The sequence below is a fragment of the Podarcis gaigeae genome (genome assembly GCF_964106915.1).
Source record: "Podarcis gaigeae genome assembly, chromosome: 2".
NCBI classification, from domain to species: domain Eukaryota; kingdom Metazoa; phylum Chordata; class Lepidosauria; order Squamata; family Lacertidae; genus Podarcis; species Podarcis gaigeae.
Genome location: NC_139679.1, coordinates 88,343,756 through 88,360,811, shown reverse-complemented (window position 1 = coordinate 88,360,811; position 17,056 = coordinate 88,343,756). Strand labels below are relative to the sequence as shown.

The following is a 17,056-nucleotide window of genomic DNA, read 5'->3' as shown; positions in this document are numbered from 1 at the left end:
AAAGGAGCTGTGGTCCAAGAGCACATGGAGGGGGCCCCCATTGGTTATCCGAGTTCCAGAACAGCCTTTCTCAACTATGGGTCCCCAGATGTTGTTGGACTACAACTCCCATCATCCCTGACTACTGGACCTGCTAGCTAGGGATGATGGGAGTTATAGTTCAAAAACACCTGGGAACCCAAGAGTAAGAAAGGCTGCTCTAAGAACGTAACTTTTTCTTCCCCCAATCCTTCTGCCATCATTTCTCCTCTACAGTTAATAAACTCATTTTTGCCACTCCATGTAAGTCAAGGGATTTTGAGCCTAAGTATTATTTGCCCATGCACCTTTTTTTGGTACCCACAAAACTGCAGGTACAAAAGCAGATCTACGTTAATCCATCTTTTATATGGATGAGCTATAGCAATATTTAGCCAGCCTCTTTACATCACTGAATGCTTCTCGTTATAACAAAATATGAAGGAGTCAGTGTTACATTTAGACAATATAATATAAATGTAGTTTACAGTACTGTATCCAGTTTGACTTTAACACTTTTAATGAAAACTGAGCAACTAGAAGTAATGGCTTCTACTCATAGATTACCTGAAATGCATACCGGAGTCTAAATAAAAGAACAATTGTATGTAGAAGGCCTTGGCCTGTGGTTAAGTACGAGCATTTTTTCACATCGGACAGTGTTTCCCATAACCTACAGATAACCTTTCCACGTGTTTAAGTGAAGTTAGATTTCCATTTCTCTTGCAGCCGAGTGGCATTCAAAACAAACTTCACAATCTTTAGGACAAGTAATATCTGAGCAACGCATCTTCTATTCTCCCATTACAATTGATGAAAATGTGTCCCTAATGGATGCCTGACTTCAAATGGAAGCCTTCAGTTAAGCCAGTCTGGTCAATATTACCGGTACATCTTTGTAAACGCTAAGGAATGCTAGACTCCTTGCCTTGTAATTTCTTTTCAATGGACTGCCCTGTGTGACCCAAGTTTCGTGTTCCAGGTGTGGCTTCTGTAGACAACACCATTTCAAGCTCATGGAGGTACACTCACTATTTGTGTATGGACTTAGCAATTTCTCTGCAAGACTGACCTCAGGCAAAAAGGTTTGGCATATTGCAATAGAAGCTAGCTGTATAGAGAACTGATGGGCCTGAGCGGTTTTGCAAGATGTTAAAAACTTCTTGTTTTTTAAAAGGAATAAATGTGCACGCAGTGATTTGCAAACTAAAAAGTAGATACAGAGGGGAAAGCACAACTAATGTGTCCTTCGGTAGGATTGTCAGCCGTGGTGGTGATGAGGAGCTCTCAAGCTGCAGAAGAAAGTAACTGCAGCGAGTCTGGATTGTTGTATATATATATTTTTGTAAGCATCTTGAGCCTCTTCCAATGGACAAACATGTCCTGTTAGCTGTATCTGGCTACCTGATTCGAGGGGTGGCAGGTCTGGTGAAAGCTGCACTTGACACATGGTTTAGAGTGACATGAGCAAGTAGGACAGGGCTGCAGTGAAATAAGCCTATGTACCCTCTCATCTCATGGGCCAGGAGTAGTTTGAAAGCTTTTGCTTAGCCCATGGTTTGCTTTTTCATTTGGACTGGCATGAGCTCTTGTTAGTTTCAAACAAGGCAACTTCAAACCATAGTTAACTGCAGCGGGCTTGTTTAAACTTAACATAGTCATGATGAGCCACAGATGGCACAGTAAACTGTGGTTAGTCAGAAGCAGAAGCTTTCAATCTGCCAGCTATGCAGGAAGAGGAGGGGAAAGAGTATGAGCCTGTGAGACACACACACATGCTAAACCATGATTCAGTGTAGCAAGCAAAGGTAGCCTTTGGATCTTTGTGCAGATTTCTGTGTGCCTTGACTAGCCAGGACGTTGAATGCTGCCTGCCAACCTTGCAGGCGATGCAAGATGCAGTTACATGAGTGTTGTGTGCCTGCTCACAAGTGCCTCAACTCTTCAGGAATTGTAAAATCAGAATTGTAGAGTTGTAGTCCAATCCTCTGCACTGCAGGAGTCACAGCTAAATCAGTAAAACAAGGCAAGATCAATAAGAGAAGGTGTTGCATTTCTTAAAGGCCAACACTTAAGCATTTTCATGGTGCCATTCTCTTTGAACCAACCAACAGAAAATAGAGAATGCCAGCAGCACTAGTTGACCATCTTTGTTTCATATTAGAGAAGAGAGCTCTTTGAGAAGCCCTGCTCTTAAACGGAACGTAATTGCCACAGGCAAGTGGTTACTGGCAGCTGTAACCCCAACAGTTTTTACATGAAATATTAGCAGGACAGCACTTGAGACTCAAATATTATCTTGCAAAGAGCAGGTCAGAATAACCACATGGCTGTTCCCAGAGGTAGCCGATGTTTCCTTGTCTCATGTCTAGTGGCCCTGCAACCTCTTCTGCGGTGGTTTGGTGAATCTACCAACGCCAAACCAAATCAACTTCCAGGACTTCTTTCACTACTTGCATGTAGAAACTGTGGGCCGGTGCTGCATTCTTCCCTCACAAAGGAATCATCGGTGCTGCACAAGCCCTTCTTAGCAGCAATCCTCCTGAAATTTGCATGGCATGGTGCAGTGGATGCCGGGGGGAGGGCAAGCTGGGAGAAGACCTTTGATGAGAGCAGGTGGGCTCAAAGTTAAAGCCAGAACTATTATTGATTTGGTGCACGTATTGAGAGAACAGCCCTAGAGAAGGCAAATGATGTTAATCCAACTCTCCACTCATCAGTCCTTGTAATCTCTAATCCAACTCTCCCCACCTACCACTTCTCCCAGAAGCTCTGTGAAAGAACAAAGGTGAAGTCCATTGAGACTCCTGCCTGCAGGATCAGACCCCAGCCATGCCCCCCTCCCTGTATGCAGTGCACACACTTCCCAGAATCCCCCAAGGGGCTAAGTCCTGGGAAGGCGTTCAACCTCTTCTACCATCTCGCAGGCTCTGCCTGTTTGCTTCTCTGGGGGCAAAGTTCGGACAAAGACAACATAAATCTACAGAATCTTTCCATCCCAGTGCAAATGCTGAGGGCGCACGTACACACTCTTTAAGGACCCCCAAAGGCTGCGTATGTTATTCTAACTAGCTTGCTTAGTGAGCTGAAAAGATTGCCGAATAAAGCGGGAGTCATGTGACAGGCCAACCGTTGAGCATGTTGTCGCTCCAAAGCTCGACAAAGTTGTTTGCTCATCCTTTATGGCTGCTTCAAAAAAGCAACCCACCCACCCTGAAACAAATGTTTTAGTGAAGCAGCTGTAAGTTTATGCGTTAGTAGTATCAGGATGGGACTTGAAAGCGTCAACGTGCAATGCATTTTGTAATCTTGACACTGGCGGGGTGGGGGGTGGGGCTTAGCTCTGGATAAACGATGTGGGCAAGCTATAAGCTGTGATTCCTAGGCAAACCAAGTTAAGGGTTGAGGTTTCCAAGTCTGTGTGGGCTGGGATTGTTTGTCGTTGTCCTTTGCCGTTGTCCTTTGATTCTTGGAAGAAAGAACTCAAGGCACACGATGCCTCCCTAAAACACAAAATATGACGGGGGTGGGGAGAGAGAGATTCTGTTTTTAAATTCCCCTTAGGAATGTTCTGATAGACAACAAGAGAACTACTTAGGCCTTTCACTGCAATATTACTAACATATGCAAAGTCTGTGGATTTTGCTTTGAAAGAAGGCATTATTTGCATCCAGTTCGAAGCATGTCTGCGACTAGTTTCCCCCAGTGAGCTTTCCAGGGCTTCACCAGGCTGTTCATGTTCACGAGAAGTTTGTTAGTCCGTGTGTCTTCCTGTCCTGCTATCAGATAGTCTACACCTGGTTTGGAAGAAGAACAGCAAGGTATTAGAAAAAGAGTAAATTCTAAATCCACCGGCGGATTTCACATTAATTAAAAAAACCAACCAAAATGACCTCCCTCTGCTGCGAAGAGTACTAAACACACAGGATCATATTCCTGCTTTGAGAAATGATGCTAGCACAGAGATAATTTCTCCTTGAAGGCTGCTCAGTAACCTCACAATGAAGGCAAAAGGGTGATCAGTGCATCCCTACTGCAAGCAATAGATTTGCCTGATTGTCAGCTAGGCAGAGGGATCTTTGACAATAATAACAGATGCTCCACCAACACGGCCTGGGCATGATGGCTGGGCTGGCTAGTGCCATAATCACTTAGTATGGGGTATGTGACCCTCATTTGGCTCTGAAAAGCAGTAATAACCCATTCTTCCCCATTTCTTCTACTAGCTACAACCCACAGCAGCAGAGACCTCTTCAAATGAATTGGGGAACCAGTCTTATTTACCCTCATCAAAGACGAGCCCATCACCACCTGCAAAACTTAATAAACATAATGGCCAAAACAGTGGCGTAGCGTGGGTTGTCAGCACCCGGGGCAAGGCAAGTAATTTGCACCCCCTAACCCGTGGATTTGCGCCCCCTAACCCTAACCCCCAGATGGTGCGGCCGGCCCCCCCTGCACCCCTACGCCACTGGGCCAAAACATTTCATGAAATGCAATTTATTACAGATAACTAGTTATAAGAAAGCGTCTTAATTATATTAAGGAAAACGACGCCACGGCTCCCAAGTCTTTACAGGTTCCAAAAATAATATGAGGAAAACTTACGTGATATTTTCACACTGCATTTACATGGTAGGTTGATTTGAGATTAATAGGGCATAATCCCACTACAGACCTTAATTCACTTACCAATGTAAGGGTGCTCGTGCATCATTAACACAGCTTCGTGAGCAGTCACTGAAATTACCTAAATTTCAAGCTAAAATGCAATTATCCTGTTTGTGTTTCTTACATTTAATGTCCCCTGCCAGAAACCCTGGAGAGCCACTGCCAAGCCGTGTCAACAATATTGAGCAAATGGACCAAAGAACTGCCTTTTCTAGTAAAATATTGCCCAGTTAAAACGATGCCAACTGATGGCTTTCCCAATCAGACTTTACATTTAAGGGAGCAGGGGAAAGGTGGCAGTTTCTTTTTCAAGGTGCTATATCTCTGTTGGTGACAAAGGCAGTTGTTGTTATTATTATTTTTACTTAAAAATAAACCCACACTGCAATTGCACTGCACCACACCATAAATGAAGTTTTTATGATGATACTCAAATGCCATGAGATTAGATATGGACTTCCTGTCACCAGCTAGGGAAGAACATGCCGTACAATGGCACAGAGATGGTTGGGCAGGGAGCCAGACTGCTGCGCACAGCAGAAACTCCTGATGAATGCAGTGCCAGACGGGACTAGCAGGGGCGAGTGTGGATTATTTCCTTGTCTTTTCCCAAAGACGCCCTTCCCCTTGCTCAAAACAAAACAAAAAGGGACAGGAAGGAACACTCTGTGGACATTCAGGAAGAAAGTGAATGCAAATATAGTCAAAACTGGACTTGCAAATTATTTTCTGTTCTGCTGCTTGTGTGCATGTGCATTAAACTAGCCCACATGCCAATAACAACAACAACAACAACAACAACAACAACAACAACAACTATTATTATTATTATTATTATTATTATTATTATTATTATTATTTATTTACTCCCCGCTCATCTGGCTGAGTTTCCCCAGCTACTCTGGGTGGCTCCCAATCAAGTGTTAAAAACAATACAGCGTTAAATATTTAAAACTTCCCTAAACAGGGCTGCCTTCAGATGTCTTCTAAATGTCAGAAAGTAGTTTATTTCCTTGACATTTGCTGGGAGGGCGTTCCACAGGACAGGCACCACTACTGAGAAGGCCCTCTACCTGGTTCCCTGTGACCTCACTTCTCGCAGTGAGGGAACCGCCAGAAGGCCCTCAGTGCTGGACCTCAGTGTCCGGGCTGAACGATGGGGGTGGAGACGCTCCTTCAGGTATACTGGACCGAGGCTGTTTAGGGCTGTAAAGTGTGGCATTGAGGACAGTGCTGGATTGGGGCTTGCGCTCAATTCCCTGCTCAGTCATAGAATTCTACAGCTGGATGGGGGTCGTGACGGTCCCCTGCTCCACACACAAAATAAGGAACTAGAGGACCTCCAACAGATGCTGTTTCAAAAACTCTACTCCACTCATAGAATCAGAATTGCAGAATTTGAAGGGGCTCCGAAGGTCATCTAGTCCAGGCATGTCCAACTTCAAGTAGGCTGTGATCTACAACCCAGTATCAAAAACTGGCAGTGATCTACCACCCTCCAAAGTTATTGACGTTTGTTAAATATATAAATGGATCTTTATTTCACAGAAGCAATAGATATCATCATGACAGATCCATATAGTTGTTAGATGGACAAGTAGCTAAACAAGTGAGAAAAGTCAAACTATATTTTTATTAGTTTACACAGATCTGAGGAGCCAGTCAGAGTGCACCGGGCTTCTCCGTCTTTCTTCTAACGTTGCTTTAAATCGCAGCTGACTTTGTGTCAGCATCCCCACTCCCTTCCTCCACCTCGTCTTTCCCCTACAGTTGTGTTAAAGCCTTTCCCTCACATAGGGCCTTCTCAGTAGTGGTGCCCGCCTTGTGGAACGCCCTCCCATCAGATGTCAAAGAAATAAACAACTATCAGACTTTTAGAAGACATCTGAAGGGAGCCCTGATTAGGGAAGGTTTTAATATTTGATTAATTATTGTATTTTAATATTTTGTTGGAAGCCGCCCAGAGTGGCTGGGGAAACCCAGCCAGATGGTTGGGGTACAAATATATTATTATTATTATTATTATTATTATTATTATTATTATTATTATTATTATTATTATTACATCACTAGCTGCATAGGAGCCAATTCCTAGGGGCTGCGGGGACTTGGGCCATCTCAATAAAATATTTGAGGGGGCCGGACCTCCACAAAGTTGATGGGCATTGCCATCCAAATGGTATGAGTGCCCTGTGTCATGTGACGCAGGGCAGGGCTTCCCTGGGCCCCAGCAATATTTCATTCAAGTTGGCACCCCTGACTTGGCACTTCCAGACTGTCATTATTTTCAGGTGGGGTTTAATCACATATTGACAAATTCAGGTTGCACAATTCAATTTGATTTGGGGATCTTCTGCAGCAGACTCACTTCTTCTAAAACTTGGGGTTTTTTGCAATAAGGAAAGTGTTACAAAAATGCATTATAAAGCGTGGGGTAACATTTGCTGGACACAGCATCATCTCACTTCCCTGAAAATAAATCAGAATGGAGGCTCAATGAATAGCAGGTGACATCTGACCTGCAGAATTTGTGCAAACAGATCAGGATGAAAGCTCAGTAAACTGGTTGTCTGGAAGTAGGGGTGGAGAAATAGGTCAATTTCAGTTTCTCTCACTTTCTTGTTTTTCCAACCTTGAAATTATTCTCCACATTTCCGCATCATCATTTCAGTTTGGATTTCTCCTAAGTGAAGATTTCAATGGGAGGGAGAGAAATATGATCACTGTCTACCCCATAGATGTATAAAGGAAGAGCTTTTGTAAACCATCCTGTGGTCCTTAGATGAAGGGTGGTGTATAAATTTAATAAATAAAATAAATAAATTGGCAGGATATGAAAGTTGACCACTCTACTGTTAGGCTGGAAACCAACCAACCATTTTATGGAGGATTCCCTTCATTCCTTTTGTCCCAGGTCAACTCAGATCTAACTGGTTCACAGGTTTTTAAATGGTACAAAACCCTGAAACTTCTTCCTTGCCATAAATGAAAACAGGGTACATTTATACACCCTAAGCAGCAAGACCTCTTTCAAATTGTTGTCAGTTCTTTTAAGAAAGCTATTGTTCGTCTCCAGCCTCAGTTTATGGGGCAGAAAGAAAATGGGAAATCGAAACAGTGGTGGTATTCTAGGCGTTTGCTGGGAAAGTCTTCTCATGTTAATCATGGTGAGTGATTAGGTTATAAACCCTACATTTTAGACAAAACACTTCCTTTCAGTCAATGTGGATGTGTGTTTAATTTAGTCTCAATAAAAAAGCACAATAAAATTTATCAAGGGACGGGGGCAAGACTGCTGCGACCTTCAGAAGTACGTATTTGCTCATCCTAATCTGATGAAGCCCAGAAGTAAACTACTTCCTTCTCTAATTACTTTGACTTTAAATGGAAGAAACAATCCAAAGCATGTTCCCAGGCTCTCGTTTAAAGGACAATAGGACCTATGTGGCAGTGTGCATCAAATTACAAAGCATAGTGATGAAACTGGAAGGAGTAATGCAAGAGACTCTGGCACTAAGGGCCAAAACAAATGAGGCGCCCATCATGTATTTAGTAATTCTGTGACTGGCTTCTGAAAAGTAAATTACAGGCATAGGACCATGCCTGATATAGAGCAGAACCCTGGCATGTGGCATAGGAGAGCTTTAACTCTTTGCCCCCACTGCAGTCCCCACACTAGCTATTTGCATAGAGGGGGAAAAGCTCCCACTTCTTCCAGTGGGAGCTTTCCCTTCAATGCAAATTGCAGGTCTTCAATGGTGGTTATGTCACAGAACCAACCACCTGAAGCAAAATAATACATTGTCTGGATATGGTCCCTTCTTTTTACCATTATCTCACACTGACCTAACCTGGAACAGATGGGAACTCTGTGGTGACAGGGCAATCCACACAAGATCAGTAAAGTGCTTTTGGGGCATGGAGCACTGAGGGTGGGTTGGCACTGCCACGCCAGTTTTCTAGAGAAAAGAAAGAACATCAAGGATCTGTGATTGCTGCCTTATAATGCCTCAGACTATTGCTCCATCTAACTCATAACTGCCAACACTGACTAGCAGCAGCTCTCCAGGGTTTCAGGCTGGAGATAATTTCTGTCCTACATGGACATGCCAGGGATAAATACAGAGTATTTACCAGGATTAAGAATTGGGCATGTGCACCCTCTGTTGGTCCAAGACTCAGGATAGATGCTTCTGTTACTCCTCGTGATTTTCACTCTTCCCGATTTCAGAACCTTCTTGACCTTCACAATGACTTCTGCATGGGTTCCTTTGTCATGAGCAGAGAGGATCTTTGCTTTTATTACTGCCAAAGAGCACAAAAGGAAACACAATTAATTTTACACACTGAGCAATTTATTTTGCTGTGTCGGTTGGCAGAACCTGAAGGCGTGGCTATAGCACATCTTAGTTAATACACGAATGCATTAGCAGACTGCCGTTGGAGATCTGTCATAGAATTTGGATAGTTTACCTTAGGGAGAAACTACATTATAGCGGTTGGCGCTGTGGGTTAAACCACAGAGCCTAGGGCTTGCCGATCAGAAGGTTGGCGGTTCGAATCCCCGCGATGGAGTGAGCTCCTGTTGCTCGGTCCCTGCTCCTGCCAACCTAGCAGTTCAAAAGCATATCAGAGTGCAAGTAGATAAATAGGTACTGCTTCTGGTTTGCCAGAAGCCTTAGTCATGCTGGCTACATGACCCGGAAGCTGTATGCCGGCTCCCTCGGCCACTAAAGCGAGATGAGCACTGCAACCCCAGAGTCAGCCACAACTGGACCTAATGGTCAGGGGTCCCTTTACCCTTACCTTTACCACCCTGTATCAAATTATCACAGGGCAGTTTACAACATAAAACACAAATGCCAACCCATAACATAATATCTAGACAAATAAAGTTATAGAAATTCAATCTCATACAGGCAACACACATCTTATGCGAGGGTTTCATTCCTGTGGTCCAAGCATGAACACAATGATGTGTGAAGCCAGGAACAGAACTACCCCTACCCAGCAAGGCAGAGGGCTGCTTGCCCCTTTTGGAAGGGCAGAAGGGCTGTGGCAGGGTCCTAGAGCCCTCCCACCTCCTTTCCAGCTCTGGGAAGTAGGCACAGAGGGTCTGGCAGTATCCCAGAACCTCAGTACCACCTTCACAAAGCCAGGTAAGCCTCTGAACACAACTTTGGCTAGGTAGGAGGAAAATAAATAGAAAGTGAGTTTACTCAGCTTTCCATAAGAGCCAGTTCCTAGGGGCTGAGGTCCCTTTGCCCCCCAAAAAATATTTGAGGGGGCTGCCACCTGAAAAATGATGGGCAGTGCCATTCAAATGGTGTGTGTGTGCGCGCACACGTCTTGTGATCGATTATACAGAGCAGGGCCTACCTGGCCTCCTCCAATATTTTATTTAAGTTGGCACTCTCCCGCTCTCCATTTATTTATGCAATTGTGTAAGTAAAATACGTGTAAGATGCACATCATCTATAATTGTTATTTTTATGGGAGCATTAAGTATCTGAGTTTCCTTTGTGCAGACGTTAGGCTTTTCTGCTACAGACTCTGGAGTTTTGAAAGATGAAGAGCAGCAGGAAAGAGGTTCTGGGGCTTCATTTGGTTCCCACTATTTAAATGGGAGAAGGTATTTTACTCACTTACCGTAAGCATATTTCATCTGGCAGAAATTGGTGACGCTTCCTAGTATCCTTTCTTTGCAGACACACTTTTCTAGCCAGGGAATTGCAGGCCAGTGTTGAAGGAGGAGGGTCACATTAAGAAAGTGGGGTTGGGTGAGTTTGGCAAAGAGAGAAATCAAGTTATTTTCATGTACACATGCACATATGCTTTCAAATATCGGAATGTTTTGCTGCTATTGTTTATTATTTTATTATCTATTTATTAAATTTCTATACCACCCTTTAAGTAAGGATCACAGGGCCATTTAGAATATAAAAGGACAAAAATACATACTACACACATAGTTTAAAAGGCCATGACAGAGGCCCATCACATAGGGCCACCAAAGCAGTTTCTGTGCCAAAACCAGGCCTAAACCCTGATTGAAATGGATCCAGAAAAGAAGGTGAGTATGTCTTATTAAAATACGTTTTAAAGAGAAATCATTTATTTGCAAATATGATGCTTAAATGGCAAAAGTGAAACACCACCCTATCTAGCCAAGCTTTCTAAGCAGGAAGCAAAACACTGCATGGAAATTATCACACAATATATATGCTAAATAAAAAGCAAGTCAGAGATCAGACTCAAGTACCCTTCAGTCACTACAGACAATTACTTATGACAAATACTCTGTAAATCTAAAACGCTCCACTAAATTGTAAAAGTAATAATTGGTGTCTGTCGTGCAATGATATAAATCCATACCTGGATGTCTTAGTGCAGAAAACCCTTGTTCGTGGTCATTCCACTGCCACTCATCTTCAGTCTCATTGGCTGGTGTTTGAATAAGGTCAGGGATTCTTCCACCAATGGGAATATTGAAAAAAGCCTGGTTGTCGTAACTGGGAAGAAGAGGACAACAGAACAAATGGAAATGGCACTTAGATCATGGGATGTGATATTTAGTCATAAGGTAGCCTTTGCTTCATTCACTTACTACTCAGTGACAGAGAGGTAATGCTAGCTCCAGAGTTTTGATAAGCAAAGTGAAGCAAGGAACATTTCTAAGAACCGATCGTTAGTGATTTCTGTGCAGAAAGATGCATTGATATTTTCTGTATCCTTCAATTAGGCAACAATATCCTAATCCAGAGCTAGGACTGAACCAGCCTAGGGATTCTGCACATTATCAGTTTGTGATAAGGAGTTTGCTTACTTGCTGAGGCATTCTCCAGTGTGCTTGTCACAGTCTCTGGCACAGTCACAAGGCTGGCAGCCATTCTCTCCAAATCCCCAATAGCCCAAGAGGCACCGGTCGCATTTGGGGCCTGCAACACCTGGTTTGCAGAAGCAGAATCCTGTCTTTGGGTGGCATTTCCAGCTCTGGTTGAACGTCGTGTTCACTGAGCCCATGAGGTGGCAGGAGCAAGCTGAATGAGAAAGTGCAGTGTGGAATGGAGAGGATTAGCCGACAGTCACCTGCAGGGACAGAATCTCCTCAAGGGCTTTACTGTATATCAGATGCATAAACACAACATTCTCGGAATAGACTGCTTCCCCTTTAACTTCTTTTGAATCACCGATTTATAACCAAGAGACATTAGATTTGACAACCATATGTCAGGAGTGCTCTGATGGTGTTTCCTGCTTGGCAGGGGGTTGGACTCGATGGCCCTTGTGGTCTCTTCCAACTCTATGATTCTATGATAGACCGAGGCCTTATTCTTAAGCTTTGCAGAGTTCTTTCTCAAACCCTACCAGGTTTTAATGATGGAATGAAAAAACAAGTTGCGAGGGTTGATGTTGGTGGACCCATATTTAAGGCTGGCAAGCAATCTGGACCCCCTCAAGTCAGTTTCAGCCAAGGTAAAAGAAAATACGATTAAGCTTACTCAGGACTGGTATTTATATCCATCACAACTTTGTAGGATGTTAGAGTCCGGAGAGGGTGCAAGGGCCCCTGGCTTCTTCTTCCATATGTGGTAGTCCTATCCCAAAGCTACTTTGTTTTGACAGAAAGTGTTCCAAGAAACGGAATGCATAGCTAATCGGAAACTTTCATCTGACCTTAAACTTGCTCTTCTTTTTATTTTTGATTCTCGATCTGTAACAGTGTTACGTAAAAACCTAGCTCCAGGTTGCATTCCTGGCCCCCGCCTACATCGGTGCGCCATGCATAAGCTAGCCCCATTATGCCCCTTCCCCATTACACCCCCTTTTCCAGCCACTTCTGGGTCCGTGGAAATGAGCGTGCGCACAATCACACATCAATCAGACACGTGTAAAACAGTCACTGCCTGAATATACCTAATTGTGGCGGCTAAATAATCATTGCCAAACGCTGGAGACTTGTTGATGGAATGGTTCACCCCAATTTGGACTTTGGCATTAATGAAATGTTTGGCACATGGACTCCGAGCATAGAGGAATGAACACACTTCTGACACAGTTTAATGCTGTTTGCTCCAGTTTTCCTATCTATGCTACAACAAAAGAAAATGGCTTTCATCCACCTAGTACACGTAGCCATATGTGGAACGGCACTTCGGGATTATTTGTGTCAAGCCAGCCAGATTGGGTGTCCTCCTTCTTTCTGTATTTCTTGCTCCTACACAATCAATTTTCAAATGATGCATTTTCAGATGACGATGATTTACTACTTATATCCCGCTCATGTGACTAGGCTGCCCCAGCCACTTTGGGTGGCTTCCAACAGAATATAAAAAAACACAGTGAACCAGAAAGTGACATGCCTTGGCTGGTACCCTGAATGCACTTAAGTGGCTTCAATCCTATTGAAGGTGTTAGTGGAAATTAAGCAAATCCCTGGTTAGCAGAATTGCAACTTTAAGGCCAAAATTGACATGGAATGGGAGATCTGTGATTGGATCTCCAGACATTTCTCCCCCGCTGTCTCTCTGGTTTTCAAGGAGAGAGGACTTTTTGCTCCATTTCCCCAATGAATTGTCCGCCCAGCACAGGAAATAACACATGCTCCTGAATCAGTCCTATGTTTAGCCCCTCCCGCCATGAGGACTAGTAGCAGCTTGGTGGGCATGATTTAGAATGGGAAATGCAATGTGGGAGAGGGTTAAGCCAGGGCCAGCCCAAGACATTTTGCTGACTGAGACAAAGGGCAAGATGTGGTCACTCCCATTCCATGTACAAAAGCCAGCCTAACTTGCAGCTGGCTCTTACTTCAACATTGACAATGGGGCAGAGTCCTCCACCACACCAAAGGGCAGCAGGCCGGTCAGGCCATGTGGCTCACATAGCTCTGTCTGCATGACACCCCTCCGCATTTACCGCTCTTCAGTGGTTGCCTCACTTTGTCTAACAGTAGAGCCGGCTCTAAATTAAGCACCCTGTCCCTCACTAAAGGTAAAGGTAAAGGGACCCCTGACCATTAGGTCCAGTCGTGACCGACTCTGGGGTTGTGGCGCTCATCTCGCTTTATTGGCTGAGGGAGCCGGCTTACAGCTTCCAGGTCATGTGGCCAGCATGACTAAGCTGCTTCTGGCGAAACAGAGCAGCGCACAGAAGTGCCGTTTACCTTCCAGCTGGAGTAGTATTTATCTACTTGCACTTTGACATGCTTTCGAACTGCTAGGTTGGCAGGAGGTCCCTCACTAGTGTTGCTCTAATATAGGCATAGGCAAACTCAGTCCTCCAGATGTTCTGGGACTACAACTCCCACCATCCCTAGCTAACAGGACCAGTGGTCAGGGATGGTGGGAATTATAGTTCCAAAACATCTGGAGGGCTGAGTTTGCCTATGCCTGCTCTAATAAAAATTGGAGCCCTGTTTCACTGCAAAAAAAAATAGTCAGGAAATCTGATCATGCATTCCTGTGTCGTCAGTTGTGGACCTTACAGAAACCAAAGCTGTGTGCCCAGCCACTTGCTGACTGGCTGCAAGTAAGGTGAGCGGGCAATGCCCCATCTGCCCTAATGTGCATGTCTGTCCTTCCACCCAGCAAAATACCAAAAGAGTTGAAGAAAGTTCAGGGATGAGCAGAGGTGACAGGAAGGGGAAGGCATGTTTATGTGTTTGCTGTTTGGGCTGGTTTATTTCCTTTCAGTTCATTTTGCAGGAATGTCTGTGCATCCCTAACCAATGAGAACTCTGTGGAGGAGGATTTGGCTAGCACCAGAGCATTCAGACTGTTATACAACACATTTTTCCTCTTACTGGTGATTAAGAGAGAATGTGTTCGATTATTGTGACTAATGCTGAGAGATTCCTTTTGAGCAGAGAGTCCTCTTCGCTTTTCTTCTCAGGAGCCCGAGGGCCTTTTTCAGCTTAACCAAGGGACTTTGCTCTGGATGGAAGAACACTCTTAAAGCAAGCTTTTCACGAAGGGATTAATGGGGTATTTCATTCAGCTTTCCCTCTCGGCCTTTCCTTCTCCAACCCAGTGCCCACGGGAGAGACAATGGCAGTTTCCGTGCCCTCTCTCCCTTCCCCAAAGCATTTCTTCCTTTCTCACAATGGGGTTGAGAACTCCATTGCTCATCCCACAAACATCTGTGCAATCTGCTGTGACAAATTTGTTATTTTCCTCTTTGGTATCCGCAGCATTTTTTAAAATTATTTTTATTTTGTAAGCCGGTGCAAATTTAACATGGCATTTCTCAGCCAAAATAAGCTGAGGGTATGAGTTACTGGTACATCGCAAACCCTCCGGTCTTTTGCCGAAGGTCAGCAGGACAGGGTGTGGCACAAATCAGAACTGTGAGATAGGACAGTCTTCTATTTGTTGTCATGGACAAGGCTGATTAAAGCCCAGTTAGTAGGACCAGGAGTAGCTGGTAAGGCTGTGTTGCTCTCGTGTCTCTGAACATGGTGTGGCAAAGCCTCTTACTGAGAGGTGGAAGGGCAGGGCAGAATGAGCTTGGCACAGTACAGGCATTATGGGGGAGACAGCCCAATGTTCCTGCCACTGCGTCTGTGCTGTGCCCCCACTGTGCCAAACTTCTGATGCCTTGCCCCTCCACCTCTCACTAGGTGGCACTGCCACCTCACCTGTGCAGCTCCATTGGCTGCTACTGAATAGAATTGTGCACAGTCAACGCACACAAAAAGGGGGCACAGGGTGGCAACCAGGAGCTCCCCCCCCCACATACACATTCAGCACAACTTGTGAAGGAACCTTTGTTTGTACAAACTCGATATACGTAGGCTCTGCATGCTCGATATGTGACAGAAGAGACTTTTCCCACCGAATGGCGAACAGGGAGCAGAACTTGTTGGAGAACTGAAAGGAATAATTTGAATCTGACATATTTTTCAAATATTGCCAAACTCAACCTGCCGTCCAGAGTGGCTGGGGAAACTCAGCCAGATGGGCAGGGTATAAATGATAAACTATTACTACTAATAATACTAATACTACTATGTGAAATTTCATGTAAGAATTCAAAAATGGCATCTCAAATTTTACTTCACAAGTCAGGTACTTCAGACTTGTTTGCATCTTGTCTGTTTTGATTTTGGCAGGTGGCAAACTGTGACATATTGGAAGTAATCAAATACAGTACCTGGGAATAACTTTTCAGGAAAGGGTCTCGTGGCACCAACACATGAAAAACGCCATTGCCAACGCAGGAAGGGCCAATAAAGCCCTTACAAGATTTTTTCACGGGAAAGGGGGTAAAAATGTTCCGGCGGCCTCCCAGGTTTTTGCTGCAAAAATACTCCCACAACTCACTTATGGATCCCAGGTTTGTAGTTTTAAAAATTTTGCGCCTATGGAGGCATTTCAAGCAAAATTCTATCGGTGTTTATTGGGGATCCCTCCCTGTGTATCTAATATAGCTGTCCGCTTAGAAGTTGGACAACTACCCGTTAACGCGCAGCTGTGGATTCTAAAGATACACTACTGGTTAAAACTTATTTTTCCCCCGGCCGGTTTGGCTCCCTTAACACTCTTAGACACCTTTCATTCTACCTGGAAAGCTTCCCTGTTTGAAAAGATAAGAAGCTTGGGATTCTCCCCGCAGATCTTGATAGCAGCAGGATATGAGAGAGCCAGAAGTCAAGTGCTCCAGCACATTAGGGACATAGAGCTGCAATGTCATATGGGCAAAATGGATAAACATGCCACAATTAGAGACTTTGGGAGAGGGTTCTCACCTGCAAATTATCTGGCTGATTTACAAATACCTAAGTACAGACACCATGGGACGCAGGTGGCGCTGTGGGTTAAAGCCTCAGCGCCTAGGACTTGCCGATCGAAAGGTCGGCGGTTCGAATCCCTGCGGCGGGGTGCGCTCCCGCTGCTCGGTCCCAGCGCCTGCCAACCTAGCAGTTCGAAAGCACCTCCGGGTGTAAGTAGATAAATAGGGACCGCTTACCAGCGGGAAGGTAAACGGCGTTTCCGTGTGCGGCTCTGGCTCGCCAGAGCAGCGATGTCATGCTGGCCACGTGACCCGGAAGTGTCTCCAGACAGCGCTGGCCCCTGGCCTCTTAAGTGAGATGGGCGTACAACCCCAGAGTCTGTCAAGACTGGCCCGTACGGGCAGGGGTACCTTTACCTTTACCTTTAAGTACAGACACTCCTTTACCCTGGCCAGATTTAACGTTCTGCCCTCTGCCCTGCTGTTAGGCAGATATGAGGGCAAACCATATGAGTCACGTGTTTGCCCATGTGGCTCATCGGAAGTGGAAACAAGTTTGCATGTATTGCTGCACTGTAGTTATTACGAAGATCTACGCCTGACCTTTATTGCCCCAGTTCTACAAAAGCTTAAAAAT

General features: G+C 44.6%; 1 protein-coding gene across 3 annotated transcripts in view; it reads right to left on the bottom strand.

Annotated features, from left to right (window-relative positions):
- Positions 1 to 471: 471 nt before the first annotated feature.
- LOC310837452 (netrin-4-like) overlaps positions 472 to 17,056 on the bottom strand; it is a 57,483-nt gene continuing 40,898 nt past the window's right edge. For 2 of the 3 annotated variants that reach the window (XM_083724068.1, XM_083724070.1), the window contains exons 6-10: positions 11,516 to 11,729; positions 11,065 to 11,201; positions 10,339 to 10,407; positions 8,824 to 8,994; positions 472 to 3,815 (exon numbers count right to left, since the gene is read on the bottom strand). In XM_083724068.1, the coding sequence (XP_083580194.1) occupies positions 3,679 to 3,815; positions 8,824 to 8,994; positions 10,339 to 10,407; positions 11,065 to 11,201; positions 11,516 to 11,729 (728 nt within the window). In that variant the 3' untranslated portion in view covers positions 472 to 3,678. The remainder of the gene's footprint in view (positions 3,816 to 8,823; positions 8,995 to 10,338; positions 10,408 to 11,064; positions 11,202 to 11,515; positions 11,730 to 17,056) is intronic. The other variant, XM_083724069.1, reaches the window with a different exon arrangement.